General features: G+C 36.0%; 1 protein-coding gene across 1 annotated transcript in view; it reads left to right on the top strand.

The window, feature by feature from the left end:
• TDRD5 (tudor domain containing 5) overlaps positions 1 to 17,314 on the top strand; it is a 61,810-nt gene that overhangs the window by 3,433 nt on the left and 41,063 nt on the right. The window contains exons 2-5 of the mRNA XM_043962682.1: positions 801 to 1,208; positions 2,403 to 2,572; positions 3,496 to 3,579; positions 13,460 to 13,516. Coding sequence (XP_043818617.1) covers positions 801 to 1,208; positions 2,403 to 2,572; positions 3,496 to 3,579; positions 13,460 to 13,516 — 719 coding nt within the window. The remainder of the gene's footprint in view (positions 1 to 800; positions 1,209 to 2,402; positions 2,573 to 3,495; positions 3,580 to 13,459; positions 13,517 to 17,314) is intronic.

A 17,314-nucleotide genomic window follows, 5' to 3' on the forward strand; every position in this document is an offset into this window, starting at 1 on the left:
CAGACAGAATTTGCCCTCTTCTGGCAAGGACTTTCTGAACCATGGGTCACTTCATGCTCCAGTGAATGAGGCTCAGGGATGTTGAATGGCTTACCCAGGGTCACACGTCTACTAAATGTTCAGCACTAGGACTCCAATAAAATTCTGTTCTGATTCATAGGATCACAGATTTAGAGTTGGAAGGAGCTTTTGAGGTTACCAAGTCCAACCCTCTAATTTTAGGGATGAGGAAATTGAGGCCCAGAGAAGTTAAGTGACTTTGACAGCATCATAAAGCTATTAAATGTCTGAAGCAGGTCTTACTGACTGCCAGGTGCATCATTCTCTCACTTATACTGTATTACTTTTAATATTTAGATCTCTGGAGAAGTAATAATAAATAGAATCATTTTATATGGTTCTCAAATCTTCTAGGAGTTAATAAGCAATATTTCTGCTGCTCCTTTCTGTCCTTTGGAAAGGTTAACCTTGAAATAAATAAAAAGCATCAAGTATAGAAAAAAAGGGAAAACACTAGATTTAATCTCTAAGGATTCTTCTGGCTCTGGTTTTTTCTATTTTTATCATTTGGACCATCCTAAGTTCAAATTAAAGCAGTAGGCAATATAAAACCTACATGTGTGTATGTGTTATGTGTGAACAGATGTATGTATATACCATATATAACATTATATATACATGCATACATACACACAAATAGTTTATTAACTAGTGCCAAATGAAAATAAAGATTATGTCTATAGGGAGCTCGAGGAAGAACTGCAGAGTCTTTAATGTACCCCTTTTTTCCATTTTCTTAGCCATTCCAGATGAAACAACCAAAGGAATAGCAAGTTTGGTTGCAAAACAAAGGAGTAGTAACAAGCTTCGAAGTTCTTCACAGAAAGGAAGGGCAAACATTGGTTCTAGTTCTGGCCCTCGTCGAAGACTACCTTACCGGGGAAGGGTACCTCCCATTCTTCCAGCTGTGGTAAAGAGTGAGCTGAGGGACCTCTTGGCTTTTTCTCCAATACTACTTTCTGATTTTGAAAAGGCTTTTGCAAAGCGATTTGGACGATCATTCCAATACATGCAATATGGCTTTCTTTCTATGTTTGAAGTGCTGAGTGCAGCTTCAGATATCATTGCTGTTGAGCAGACCAGGGCAGGTTCTTTGTTGACCTTAAAGCGAAATCTACCAAGTGAACAGAAGAGGGGGTTACCAGCAGGTAAGAGTGTGAGTATAAGCAACAAATTCAGATTTTGCCTCCCTCATCTGCCTCTTTTAAAAAGTAAATGAGTGTAATTGTACATGTATAACCTATATCTGGTTGCTTGCTGCCTTGGTGGGGGGGGGGGAGGGAAGGAGAGATAGAATTTTGGAACTCAAAACTTTAAATAAAAATGTTTATTATTAAAATTTTTTAAATATTCAGGAGAAAAGAATTTATGAAAATATGATTGCCTAATGATAGATTAGTTAAAATTATTTTAGGGTCAGAGTATTGTCTTAAAGGAGAAAGCCGAATAAAAATATCAATTAAACAATTAGTGGTGGGAAAAATAAAGTAAATGAATGTAGTTGGAGGTTAAGTCTTCATAGACTTAGTATGACTTAGTTGCCATAACATACATTAAGTGACTTTTGTCTTCTAAAACACTATTTTATCTACTGGTACCAGTCTTCTAGTCTTTGGCTTTTAATAGTGTCAGTGCTTACTAGTACCTGAAAATCTTTGGTATCATTTGTAATCTAACTTTATATTTTTTCTTATACTTAATGATTCTTAGTGGTTTACAAAGTGATTTTTATATAGATTTTTATTTGATCCTCACAAGATCATTGAAAGGTAGGCAGTGTAGATTTTTGTAAGATCTAGCAGAACACACTTGATGAACGTAGAATACATTTCCCTTTGGGAAGGTTTTTCTCTTCCACTAAGGGTTACAGCTTTGGTATATGGGAGGAAATATCCAGTTAAATTAACTATATTAATCCAGTTTTTCTTCATATGCGCAACATAGGCATTGTTATACTCTTTTATAAATGAGGAAACTGAAATTCAAAGAAGTAAATTATTTGCCCAAAGCCACCAAACCAGTAGTTTAGTTGAATCTCAGGTATTCAGACTGCTGGATCCAAATGTTCAGTCCAATGTTTTTTCCAATTTATAATGTAATCACATTTAAACGAAGCTTGCCTGCTACTGTTATAGTTGAAGTTAATCCCACTAAACAAGTGGGAACCTAGTTGAATAATTTTTCCCCTATTTTGAGCAGTTGATAGCTTCTAATCATATTTCATTAATATAGTTAAGGAGATTGTGGGGATAGATTAATGGTCAGTATCTTGAAAGTATGTTGAGTCAATAAGCTTGACTTTTGATAAGATTTTTTCCTACTTCTTTTTTTATACATGTAAGGTAAAACACCACAGGTTGGGACAAAACAGCCCAAATCCTCCATACCAACACCAATAGTAAGGACACATTTGCCAGAACCTGCCTCAGCTACTGAGCCATATCCAATGAAAACCACAGAATTGAATGGCATGGAGACGTCTTCTTTGGACCAGTCTGAGAAATTAAACCAGGTGAGGAATAGTGCTTTAAAAAAAAAAATCCATGCTTGCCTTTTAAATATGATATATGCCAACTATAAAATTAAAAAGAGCTTTAGATTTTTTTAAAATAAAATTGTTTAGTTATTTCAGGGACAAGTAGACTGATTTTTCACATGGAAATCCCTTGGAATCCCTAAACCTTTATTAATCTAACAATAAATACACAATTGAAAATAAGTGGCATTAATACAAAACTCAAAGAAACAAAGGTTCAGGGTTTGGATCTACGTGTGATAATATATGGTGCTAGATTTGTAAAGACCTACTTAGTGCCAAAAATAACATTGAAAAATGGTAACGGGTATCTAGGTGGTGCAGTGGATAAAGCACTGGCCCTGGATTCAGGAGGACCTGAGTTCAAATCTGACCTCAGACACTTGACACTTACTAGCTATGTGACCCTGGGCTAGTCACTTAACCTTTCTTGCCATGCTCCCTAGCCCCAAATGGTAACAAATGGAAATCCATTCTGCTGTCAGAAATGTTCATTGGAACATTGGAATGCTAGAGAGACAGTGGTTAGAAGAACTCCTCCTAGCTAAAAAAAAAATAAGAAAAGTGTTGGTAAACTGACAGTGTTGCCAAAGAAAAACTATATGAAGGAAAAGTTCTAGATAAAGATAATGAGTAAGTGAAGACTCTTCCACTTGACTAACATTAGTACCATTGTAGAAGATAACATCGATTATGATGGGGAATTTTAAGGCAAGACTATTTTTATCATAAACCTTGAATGAATGAATAATACTTGAATGTATCTAACTTGCTTATTGTTTTCTGCTGACATTTTTAATGTATTTGCTTAAGTAAAAGAAATGTAATTTTGTATCTTTTTTATATTTTGCCTTTTACCATATTCCTGGCACCATAGTTTTATTTCTTATTTTTTGTAGCTGGAAAATACATTCAAATCAGTGATTGCACAAATTGGACCAGGAGGGACCATCAATTCAGAACTAAAGAAGAAAATAAAATTTGTAAGTTTTTTATATTTCTGGGAAAAATATAAGAGCAATGGTCTTTGGGGGAGGAGGAGCAGACTGGGGTAGTAAAAGAGCCCTGCATTTATAATGTGACCTGGGATTAATAGAGTACCGTTAATGGTTGTCTTTGTGACATTGTACAAGTTATTCTTTTGTTCTTTTCTTAAAGAGTTCAGAATATGACTTACAGTCATCCTCTCTGTTGAAATTCCCACCTTCATACTCAAGAACTTCAGCTGATCAGTTGATGGTCTGTTAGAAACCCTAGCATTCTAATTCATCAATGTCCTCAACTCCCATAACCTTCTCACCATCTCAGACTTATATAAACATGGTCGTATCCATGATTTCATCTCCTGTAACTGTTCTGTTTGATCTAGAACTCTGAATTTACTTTTTTTGTCCACATGTCTCCCTGTGCCTCATTTTTCCTATACCTATTCTTTGACTTCTTCAAGATCTCCAGTTACTTGATTTCCTCCCATTCATCACGTCAAATTCTGGTCTTCTCTCCCTTGAAAACACTGACCCTATAGCCAAGTAGTTCAATTACTCACTCACCTCTGCTCTCAAATTCCTTTCCCTCTTGCTCTGTCACTGTTCATTCTTTAACCTTAGGTTACCCGTACTATCCACCTTCTCTGCTTCTCCACACATGGTGTAGAAAATGACTGGAGGTTATGACACAACCAAGGAAAATTGACTTGACTACAAATTTATGTTACTCAATCTCAACTGGGTCCTCAGTGCTATGCCACAATCCTTTTGTATTCCCTGATGGTCTCTGTATTGCAAACTGACTCCTTTCTTCCCATAACTTTTCCAGAGAGCCTCATATCAATTTATTATCTGAAAAAATAGGTCCCTTAAAAATTGTCAGTTTCTTTGTGTCTGCTGTACTACACCTCAGAATTCTAAAATCCTTCATTCTCTCCTCCTTTGCTCTCGTTGGATAAAGAAATGGCTTTCCTCTTCACCAAGACCAAGCCTTTCCACTTGCATTCCCATCCCTTCCTGTTTTCTCTTGGTGCTGAGTGCTTCATTTATTTACTCTTTCTCTCATTTTCAGTGTCTTCCTATTTATTGACTCCTTCCTTGCTATCTATAAATCTGCAAAGGTCTATACTATCCTTTTAAAAATAACCTTCACTTGACCCAACCATCTCCAGCTATCAGCCTGTATCTTTTTCTGAGTCATATTCCTACAAAAAGTCACCCATACTCTGGTTTCTCTCTATTGCTTTCCCACTCACTTTTCAACCCCTTGCAACGTGATCCTCTTTTCTCAACAAAAACTACTTTCTTCATTATTCCCAGCCAGTGTTTAAATACTAAATTCAGTGGCTTCTTTTTTTTTTCAATTCTTGTGCTGTCTATAGCATTTGATACTGTTCACTAACAGTATCTTGTACATAGTAGGTACTTAGAAACCAAACTGAATATATCTAGGCCACAATTTCCTCATTTGTAAAATAAGGGGGGTTAACTTGACATAGTCCAAAGTCTCTGATCTGTTCTGAATATTCCTAGCTGTAGAGTTACCAAGCCCTCATTCCTGTATCTTGTCCACAGGTAAAACATGAAAGATCTCTTTCAAAGGCTTTTCAGAATCTAAGCATGCTAAAATCTTTGATAGTTCTTTGATTTACCCTGTCCCAAAAAAATGGCTGTTAGATTGGTTTGGAATGACCATTTCTTGATTATTCTATGTTAGGTCTTAGTTCATTGCCCTTTAAAAGAAAACTTCATAATCTTGGCTGTCATCAGCCTGTATGTAGTTTGCAAATTGTCTTCTCTTATTTGAAAATCACTATAACATTTTTCTTGTTCTCCATGCTTTTTAAAAATACATTTGGTTGATATAGGGTTTTTTGGCCTAAATTTCCTAATATTCTTCCCCTATGCCTCTCATAGAGTCAGTTCATGTAACAGAGAATGTTTTAAATATTCTTAATACTAAAAGAGAAGAGAAAGAGCAAAATTGATCAAAACAAAAAAACCGAAAATATATGCAGTGTTTAGATTTCTTATCTCTGCAAAGTGAATGTCTTTTTATCTTTTCTTTAAGGCTATGCTTGTTCTTTGTTATTTTGCAACACTCACTTTTGATTGTTTTGTGGTGGTTATTTTTTACATTTGTGTGTTTCTCTAGTCATTGTGTATGTTGTCTTTTTGGTGTTACTTCCTTCATTTAAGTTTTTCCATGCCTCTCTGTATACATTATAAATGCAATGTGATATATTTGCTTAGCCATTCTCTGATATCTCAGCACCTACTTTGTTTCCAGTTCTTTGCTACCCCCAAAAGTGCTGCTATTATGGGAACTTTTCATTTTCTCAGTGACCTAGGTGTGGGGTAGTGGGGATTAGTACATGCCTGTCTGTCTCTCTGTCTCTCTCTCTCAGAGGCAGCTAGGTGGTTCTTGGTGACACTAGGTAGAGTGCCAGGACTGGAGTCAAGAAGACTGTCTTCTTGAGTTCAGATCCAGCTTTTATTAGTTGTGTGACCCTGGGCAAGTCACTTAACCTTGTTTGCCTCAGTTTCCTCATAAGATGAACTGAAGAAGGAAGTGGCAAACCGCCCCAGTATCTTTACCGAGAAAACCCCAAATGCAGTCAAGAAGAGTCGGACAAAACAACACCACCATCACCTATTCTTGGTCAGAAACACCAGTTTTAGGCACTTTTTTTCAACAAGTCATCAAGCATTTATTAAGTGCAGACTGTGTACCAGGCACTGTGGTTAAGCTCTGGGGTTACAAATAAAGGCAAAAACAGCCCCTGCCTTCAAGGAGTTTATATCCTAAAGGAGAAAGCAACATGCAAACGTATTCAAGATATGTACAAAGTATATTGAAAGCAATCTTAGCAGGTGCCAGCATTGAGAGGGACCAGGAAAGTCATTTTGCTGAGGTAGGATTTTAGCTGAGACTTGAGGTAAGCGTTAAGAGTGTTTTTTCCCTTTAATTAATAGTATTTAATTTCCCAGTTACATGTAAAGATCGTTTTTAACATTCATTTTTGTTAGATTTTGAGTTCCAAATTTCTCTCCTATTCTTCTGCCCTCCCTAAGACAGCAGGCAATCTGATATAGGTTATAGAGAATAATCATGTTAAACATTTTTCTACATTAGTCATGTTGTGAAAGAAAAATCAGAACAAAAGGGGAAAACCCCAAGAAAGAAAAAAACAAAAAAAGTGTAAATAGTATGCCTCAATCTGGATTCAAACTCCATAGTTCTTTCTCTGGATGTGGATAGCATTTTCCATCATGAGGTTTTTTTTGGAATTGCCTTGTATCATTGTGTTGCTAAGAAGAGCTAAGTTGATCATCACACAGTGTTGCTGTTACTGTGTATGTTTTCCTGGTTCTGCTTACTTCACTCAGCATTAGTTCATGCAAGTCTTTCCAGGTTTCTCTGAAATCCACCTGCTCATCATTTCTTATAGCAGCCTTGAAAATCTTGAGACAGATAAGGTGGGACTGAATTTCAGGCCTGGGCTATAGCCAGAAAAAAGGTTAAGATGGACTGAATTTGGAAGTAAAAGTAAGGAAATCATGTATTGGATTATAGATTATATTGAAGGGAGTAGATGTAAGAAGACTGAAAAGGTAGTAAGGGCCAGGTTGTAAAAGGTTTTAAAAGCCAAACAGAGGATTTTATATTTAATCATGGAAATAATAGGTAGCTATGGAACTATATTGATTGGGAGGTGGGGGTGGGGTGGGGTGTGACATAGTCAGTTCCAAATTGCTTTAAGAAATGGTTGTACTAAATCACAATGTCTCCAGCAGTGCACTAGTGTGCCTATATTTTTACATGTTAAAATTGTTTTATTGTATTTAAAAATGTAAATACCATCCTTAGTTTACTGGCATACAGCAGGTTCCAGTTTGACCCACCCCCTGCCTTAAAGGCTCTAATCCAACTGGGAGTATTATGGGTTCCTTATAGATGCTGAGAAAACATTGTTTAGAAATCCTTTTATTGTCTGTATCAACCCAGCAAAACTAGGTGGTGTCACTTTCTTTCCCTTAGCTAACACTTATTAAAGGTCCTTATCATCTCTCCTGTACTACTCTAATAACCTCCTAATAGGTCTTCCCTGCCTTTAGTATTTGCTTTAATTTATCCTCTACAGAGCTGCTAAAATAAAATCCTTCTAAGATCTGACCATGTCATTCCCATGGTCAAAAACCTTGAGGGTATCTCTAGGCTTCAAGGGTCAAAGGTAAACCTGCTCAGTCTGATACTTACAGGTTTCTATAGTTTGTTCTCATCTTCACTTTTTATCACTGATACTATTCCACTTGAAATCTTTGTTTTTGCAGCTCTCTGAACTTAACATTGCATCTCTATGCAGGGCAGCTAGGGAGTGAAGTGGATAAATCACTGATCCTGGAGTCAGGAGGACCTGAGTTCAAATCTCACCTCAGACACTTAGTAGCCATGTGATCTTGGGCAAGTCACTTAACCCTAATTGCCTTAAAACATCCAGGGCCATCTCCAGTTATCCTGAGAGATATATATATACATATATATATATATATATACACACATATATATACACACATATATACACATATATACACACATATACACACATATATATACATATATATACATATATATATACATACATACACACACACACACACACACACACACACACATATCTTGCCACTGGACCCAGATGGCTCTGGAGGAGAGTGTGAGGTTGGTAACCTTGCACAGCCCTCTCTCACTTAAATCCAGTTCACTACAACTCATGACATTACCTTGATGTCATGGTCCTCTTTGAGAGCAAAGGACAATCAACAACAACAGCATATTAATGCATCTGACCTAGCTGTTCCACAAAATTGAAACACCACCACCTGATTTTGGCATCTCAGAATCCTTGTTTTCCTTTGGGCTTCAGCTCAGGTGCTACCTCCTGTAACACCTTGCCTGATTTTTGTTCCCCGTTTGAGCTATTAGTGCTCTCACTCTCTTCAATTTACTTTGTTTTGAATAAATAATGTGAGTTTCTTGAAGACAAAGACTGTTTTAGTTTTGACTTTGTGTGTATCACCTAGTAGTGCTTTGTACATCAGTGCTTAATGAATGTTTGTATAATTGAATATACAGAGGTTAAATTTGACTTAGCTATTACCATTAATGGTTAAAGTTTGATTATATCGGAAGGGAATACAATTTTTATTTTATAGTTTCTATTACTCAGCGAAACTGAACAGTTGTAACACTAAACAGAATTTCAATTTGTTTATCCTATTCAGAAAATATCTCTAAAATTTGATGTTTGGCCTCCTTTTGTTAGATAGAAAGCACTTTCACTTTGGGATTACCACCACCCTCTCCTTCCCTTGCTCTTTTTCCTAACTGAGGTTTTTTCTTAATATGCAATGTACTTTGAATTATATACTGATGTTTAATTTTTTGCCCTTCTGATAACTATTCATTGTTCTTTTTCAAGCCCAATTCTATCATCCCATAGTTTAACCTAATACAAATACTGTAATTATTGTTATCCCTGGGGAAACTCTTATCCACAAAGTCTTAATAGTGTTTCATTGTGCTGTGGAGGAGACCTTCGTTTCTCTAAAGCTACATCAACAGAGCATAGTTTTCAAAGGTCCTGCTTTTTAGAAAGGCTTTGAATATGGTCTTGGAGATAGATAATCTACTTTCCAAGTACTAGCTTAGCTAAATATAAAGAGGCTCTTCATCAGTGGACTGACTTTATGGTGATGTATTCTTTGGACATGGCAACCATGAAACAAACCAAAAAAAAATGGCTCTTAGTAGTCTTTTGTGATAGAGTGGATATCTGGGGTGATAGTGGTAGAGTGGTAGAAGGGTGACATTAATTTAGCTGTTGGTACTCAAAATAATAGATAATGACTCACAACTGAGTTACATACTACTATACTATATACATAAGTATATACTATACTACTGAAAGAACCGAAATGTAAATCTTGAAAATTTCACTACAAATGAAACCATAAGACAAAAGGAAGTTTTAGTTCAACAGATGGATAAGTCTTAGGGTCTTCTTAGAGACTGTAACGATTGGAATGACGCCACCTGCTGGAGACTTACTGTAGGAAAGCCTTGTCATGAGGAGAAGGCTCCTGAGGGCAAGCTATGTGGTTTTTCTTTGGCATTAGGAAGTGACGCTGAAGGAAGAGCAGGGAGGCTGGCGCTCTCATTCTTTTTCATCAGGACTCTGGTGGAGAGTGGAGTGAGAAATGCGCTCTCCCTTTAATAGCTGGATGAATCTAGGCCTTTCTCTTTTTCTTCATCAAATTTTAATTCTCCTTAATAAATGCTTAAAAGTATAACTCTTGCTAAAGCTTATAATTTATTGGTGACCACTCATTAGATATTTTAGACAGACTAGCTAGAATTTTAGCCCCTTACAGATGGCGACCACAAAGGGACCTTATCCTTACTTAAATCCTCAAGAGGCAGAATGTAGGAGTTGATTATGCTGTGCACCCAAAGGCAACTCAAAACACTGGACGTTTAAATTATCCTCAACACTGCCATAGAAGATGATCTCCCTATTCTCTCACTTTTTTCATTATTTGCAAAATTAGACATGATACTTCATTAGTGTTCTTTATATTTTTGTTATTATGTGTATTGTTCTGGTTCTGTCTTATTCTGCATCAGTTTATAAAACTTTTTATGTCTTTTTGAGTTCTTTATATTTGTAATTTCTTACTGCACAAATAATATTCAGCCTTTTTATTTTATTGAAGGCCCAGAGTGATTTGCCCAGTTACACAGAGGTCACAAGTTGCAGATCCATGACTCTCCAACTTTGTTCCAAAAATTCTTTTGCTGTATGGGCTTTTTCTCTATTAATTCTTTGAGATTCTTTGCATTTTTCAGTGTTCATCCATTACCTTCCAACAGAATGCTTAGGTTTGCTAGGAAACATCCGATCTAAACCTGGGTTTTATAATTTTACATATATTGAGTTTCAACTCTTCTGAACCCATTTATAATTTTTGTAGGAAAATCTAGTAATTTTGATCAATTTTTTGATATGTAATCTTTTTCCAATATAAGAATATTTTCTCTTGGTGTTTTGGTTTTGAAGTTTAACAGTGATCTTCTGGGTGAGTTGTGTTTAAATTTTTTCTTTTGTAGAGGACTTCTTTCAATTTGCAATAGGTCACTCATTTTTATTATAAATTTTTTGAATTATATGTAATTGGGAGGGTGGGGGAATCAGTCTTCCAGATGTATTGCTTTATGTACAATGCTTCCAAACCTTTTCCATGTTTTTTTCTTTGAGCTAGTTTTTTGTTTCCAAAGCATTTGCTGTTATTTCTGCTTTATATGTTCTACTTTTAGTTTTGTCCACATTTTAAAATTATTCATGTTGTTGTCAATTTTGATGGCTTTTGCCATTATCTCCTCAAATTCCTCAATTGCATTTAATTTTTCACTTTATTTCTTAACTTTTAATTTTTTCTATGTCCTCTTATTATTTTTAAAATTTCTAGTTTTATTTAATTTCATATATATACATCTGTACATATACACATATACACATACATATACATAAATACACACACACACACACACACACACACACACACACACATGCCTGTTACCCAGATGAGGCTATGTGGTGTTGTAGATAGAGCATTGGACTGGACATCATTAAGACTTAGGTTTGAATTTTGGCTTGACCTAGGGCCAATCACTTAACTTCTGAACCTCATTCAACCAATTAGCATTTATTAAGTACCTCATACACATTAGGCCCTGTGCTGAGGCTTGGCAGTACAAATACAGTCCCTGTTCTTAATGAATTTACATTCTAACTTTTTTCCATTTATTTTCTTAGTTTCCACATTTTTAAAATGAAGAAAATACTAGTTACCTATCTCACACAGGATTGTTGTAAGGATCAACATAAATAACATATGCAAAGTGTTTTGCAGAGCTTAAAGTTCTATATAAATGTGGAGGATTTCTTTGTTTCTATTAATTAAGCATTTTTCAGTATACATTTTCATCACTTTCAGTGCCCATTCTCTTATTCCATTACGTGTGTGTGTGTGTGTATGTGTGAGAGAGAATGTGTATGTATGTGTACAATATATGTATTTTACTTCAGCTTGCTCATTTTTGATGAGTTTCAGTTTTCATGTGAAAATAGCAATTTTGCTTATTTTTTGTCATTTCTTTTCCCCTTCTTCAAGGGAATAATAAAGCTCCCATATAATCATTTTCTGGAAGGTAAGATTTCCCTCCCACAGTGGGCAGAGTGCTGGGCCTGAAGTCAGGAAGACTCATTTTCCTGGGTTCAAATCTGCCTTTAGACGCTTACTATCTGGACAACTAACTGGACAAGTTACTTAACCTTATTTTCCTCAGTTTCCTTACCTGTAAAATGAGCTGGAAAAGGAACTGGCAAACCATTCCAGTATCTTTGCCAAGAAAACCCCAAATGGCATCACGAAGAGTTAGACTTGATTGAAATGACTGAATGAACAACTGCCTACAAACAAACCTAAGCTGCCCTCATCCTTAAAAAAACCCCTACATTAGACACTGCCATCTCCTCAAGCTGTCATCTTAAATCTTTCCTCCCCTTCTCAGTTAAATTTTTAGGAAAGACTTTTCTGTGATCACTGGCTTTATTTCCTCATTATCTTCTGAACCCCCCCCTGCAGTCTGGCTTCTGACCTCACCATTCAATTGAAACTGCTCTCTCCAAAGTTATCAGTGATCTCCTGATTGCTAGAGCTGATGGCCTTTTCTCAAGCCTCTTCTTTCTTGGTCACTATTATTTGATCTGATCACCTTCTCTGGATCCTCTTCCTCCCGTGGGTTTTTGTGACATTATTCTCTCTTAGTTCTCCTGCCTGTCTTATCACTTCATCTCATTTTCCTTTGCTGGATCATCCTTTCATGTACATTCCGAGCTGTGTTCTAGGCCCCCTTTTCTGCTCTCTGTCGCCTCTCTCACTTGGTGAGAGTGCTGGCCTACTTACTTTATTTGTGTACGCCATTCCACTCCCAGTTTCTGGGCCCTTGAACTGGCTGTGCTTCATGCATGTAAGGCACTTCTTTACTTCTGCCTCTTAGAATCCCTGTTTTCCTTTAGGATGCAGCTGGAGCATCACCTTTTATAGGAAGCTTTTCCTGATAACCTTCAGATGCCAGTGACATTCTCAGCTAATATCACCCTCCATCTGTTTTGTTTGAATCTTTGAATGGTTGTTTTTTTTTTTCTGACAACAAAATGCAAGTTCCTCTAGGAAGTCTCCAGGCGAAGACTGTTGCACTTTTCTCTTTCTGTAAGTCTGGCATTAGCATAGTACCTGGTACATATGAGGCACTTGTCAAGTGATTGATGTTAAGTTACATCCAATATTTTCAGATATTATGGGAAAATGCTATTCAACTTGGAGAAGTATAAAAAATGTCTGGTGGACACCAAATAAATTGCTTTGGAGGCAAAGAGGTTCTGAAAGACATAGGATGAAATCCATATATTTTCCATTTTTGCTCTTTTGTTTCTTTGACATTTTTTTCTATCACCAAATTGCTTCACATTTGGGTCCAAGATATCCAATATGTCCAGCATTTTACTGAACTGGTTTTAGATAATTTTGTGTAAATTTTCACGTATATTTATACTGTGTCCTTTTGCCTTAAACTGTTCTGTACATATGTCCCAAAAGTTAACCTTGCTTTAACGAAAGCTGAAAATATTTAAGTTTCTAAAGCCTCAATCCTCTGGAAGTGCGAACCCTGTTTGTGAATAGTAGGGTATTTTTAATTCTTACCAGCCAAAGTTCTAAATGTCTCCCTAAATGTCTTAAATTTTCTTTTCTCCAGGTTGCATCTAAATTTCCACAAGGATTGCTTATTTCTAAGCTGCTTGGAGAGTTTGAGGTAAGGATTTTGTTTTCTCTTGTAATATTTCTCTTCTTAGGGAGAGTTAGAAATTGTTCTGCTTCTTCATTGTTCATCCAATTTGCCTTAATTTTCTTTTGGTAGTTTAATTATTATGTCATTAAGGCAATGTAATATAGTGGAAAGAGCTATGAACCTTCGCTCAGAAGACCTGAGTTCAGGTTTCATCTATCTACTAGTAGTGTGACTTTAGACATATCACTTAATGCCTCAGTTTCCCTATTCATAAGATGGGGATATTTTAATATCTACCTCCTAGGATTGTTTTTATGGTTAAATGAATTAATTTACTTAAAACACTTTGTGACAATGCATGTGTATATACATTTTCAAATAACTCATTTCATGTGACCCATTTCCTATTGCTGGCTTATTTTCTTTTTCATTCTTAATGTTTACTTTGCAGAAAAAAAAAGATTTGAGAATGCTAATATTTAAATGTATTAATGGAAGATACTTTAAAAAAATACTACTAATTGTTAAGATCACATCAGAGAGTATGTATTGTCAAAATGGAGTAAAAAAGAGACCCAACTTGAACAGTTTAAATATCAGTATTGAGGTTGTTGAGTTTAGATGTAAACTCTTCAGTATATGCTATGCTTACTCTCATCAGACAAAGGATAAAAATTAGTTCTCTGCTTTATTTTGAATATGGTAGAAAATATAATCCAATACTGTCCAATAAATTATTATTTAGGGTTTTATTGAATTATTAAAAATATTAAAATAGGTTATTATTTATTTATATATTATGGTTTTATGACAAACCTTGTTAAACTTTTTTTTGGTTTGCTTTTTTTCCTTTCTTTTTGTTGGCATTTTGTTCAACCCTCAAAGTTCTTGTACATAATTCTACTTAATAATCAAACTATAATATTTTGACCTATTCATGGCCACAAAAAGATTTTCAAGTTAGTGTGCCAGTTGTTGAGGTACTATAAGTTTTTTGATCATTAATTAGATTTATATGGGACTAAGCCATTAACTAAAACACCTTATTTTAGTGAACATTTTTTAGCTTGGTCTGCTGATTCTCTATATGAGGTCTGCCCAGAAATGCCTAATGCCATATTTCTTTTGTTCAACTTATTTAATGAAAAACTCAGATATTCTATATCATAACCTTCTGATATTCCATATCTCCCGATGCCTTACCTCTCCTAATCCCATTCTTTGCCCATACCCAGATCTCCAGTCTCTCCACCCTGCGGTACTTTTAGGCCATTACCACTGTTCTGACCTCTTGCCAGTCTTTTCCCCAGTAGTTAGCCAATTCAACATTACACAGTCCTCTACTCTCAAATCTTTTGTTCTCTGTCATAGCTCATTACTTGCCAAACTTCAACCTTGGATTATTCCCATTATCTATCTCTCTGAGAATAGATCTGGAAGAAGTCAAATAATCCTGCTGTTGGGACACTATAAATTCATGTTATTCAACTTCAGTTTCTCTATTCTTTTTCCTAAGTCTTTGACAGTGAGGTGGCCCTTCTACTTGCTAAGGCCAGCTTCTCTCTACATGTGCTTTTGATCCTATCCCCTCCCATCTTCTCCACTAGATTGCAACTTCAGTTTTACTGATTCAGCCTCTTTATGATCTTTAGCCTTTCCCTTTCTACTGGTTCCTTCCTGAGTTCAAACATACCAAGTCTCTCCCATCAGTCATTTGACAAGCACCTTTTATGTCAGGCATGATTGCTAAACACTAGGGATACAAAGAAAAGCTAAAGACAGTACCTGCAAACAACTATGTGCAAACAATATATATATATATATAGGATAAATTGGAGAACATCCACAGAGGGAAGGTATATGAAAGATATTACACAGGTAAAATCCATGGGACTTGGCAAGAGATTGGATGTGGAGGAGGGAGAATGAGTAGTCAAAGATGATACCTAGGTTGTAAGCCTGAGTGACTTGTGAGGATGTGGTACTCTTTGTTGTTGTTGTTGTTGTTGTTGTTGTTGTTTTGTGGGGCAGTGAGGGTCGAGTGACTTGCCCAGGGTCACACAGCTAGTAAATGTCAAGTATCTGAGGCTGGATTTGAACTCAGGTCTCCTGAATCCAAGGCCAGCGCTTTATCCACTGCGCCATCTAGCTGCCCTCAGATATGGCACTCTTACTAGTAAAGAGAAGTTAAGAAGAGGAAGGATTTGGGGGGAAATACAATGAATTCAGTTTGGGGGTCCATTGAGTTTGAGATCACCGGTAGGCAGTTGGAAATTATATTCCCTGGACAAAGATCTAGCTTAGGAGACTGAAAATGAATCAGATAGGAGAACCTAGAGAGAAGACAGTATCAAGAAAAGAGGGTGACTGATAGTGCCAAAGGCTTCAGAGAGCTCAAGAAAGATGAGGTATGAGAAAAAACCATTAGATCTGGCAGTTGAGAAATCATTGGTAACTTTGGAGAGAGATTTTTAGTTGAATGATGAAGTCAGAAGCCAGAGAGTATAGAGAGTTAAGTTAGTTAAGAAGAAAGGCAGAAAAGGTATTGATTGTGCAGGGCCTGCTCAGGTTGATAGCTACCAAAAGGATAAGAGAGATGGGACAGTAGGCAGTGAGGATGGCTGGAGCAAGAGAGGATTTTTTGAGAATGGGGAGACATGGGTATGTTTGTAGTCATTAAGGAAGCCAGTAGGATCAGGGAGAGCTCGAAGATCAGTGAGAGAATGGCTGTTGTAATTTCTCTACGGATGCTTCCCATCTATGTATCCATTTCAAGTCTTTTGTCGGCATTCCAACAGAACACTAGATCTAGAGTCAGAAGGACCTGAGTTAGAATCCAGCCTCAGAAACCCTGAACAAATCATTCTTTGTCTGCCTAAGTTTCTTCATCTGTAAAATGGGGATAATGATAGCACCTCTCCGAATTGTTGTGAGGATAAAATGAGATAATATTTGTAAAGTACTTTTTAAAAATAATAAACATTTTTATTTATGTTTTTAAGTTCCAAATTTTATCCCTCCTTCCCTCCCTGAGGTGGTAATAAGCAATCAGATATGGGTTATACATGTGCAGTTATGTAAAACATTACCATATTAGTAATTTTGTATAAGAATGTTTGAATAAAAAAAATGAAAGAGTGAAAAATTAGTATGCTTCAGTCTGTGTTCCATCAATATCAGTTCTTTCTTTGGAGGTGGATAGTATGCTTCATCATTGGTCCTTTGGGATTGTTTTGGATCATTGTGTTGAAAATAGTTAAGTCATTCACAGTTCTTCATCAAACAATATTGCTGTCTTTGTGCACAGTGTTCTCTTGGTTCTACTCACTTCACTATACGTGAGTTCATACAAGTCTTTCCAGGCCTTTCTGAAGTCATCCTGCTTGTCATTTCTTATAGCACAATAATACTCCATCACCATCATATACCACAGCTTGTTTAGTCATTCCCCAGTGAATGAACATTCCTTTGATTTCCAATTCTTAGCTACCACAAAAAGAACTGCTAGAAATATTTTTGTACAAATAGGTCTTTTTCTCTTATAAAGTACTTTCTAAACTTTTTACTGCTATATAAATGCTGACTGCTATTATTATTTAAAACCAGACTTGCTAGAGACATTTCAAACTTAACATGTCAAAAACTCATTTTCCCTCTAAATTTTCTTTCTTTCTTTTCTTTCTTTCTTTTTTTTCTTTCTTTTCTTTCTTTCTTTCTTTCTTTCTTTCTTTCTTTCTTTCTTTCTTTCTTTCTTTCTTTCTTTCTTTCTTTCTTTCTTTCTTTCTTTCTTTCTTTCTTTCTTTCTTTCTTTCTTTCTTTCTT

The sequence above is a fragment of the Dromiciops gliroides genome, chromosome 4 (genome assembly GCF_019393635.1).
Source record: "Dromiciops gliroides isolate mDroGli1 chromosome 4, mDroGli1.pri, whole genome shotgun sequence".
In the NCBI taxonomy this organism is placed as follows: domain Eukaryota; kingdom Metazoa; phylum Chordata; class Mammalia; order Microbiotheria; family Microbiotheriidae; genus Dromiciops; species Dromiciops gliroides.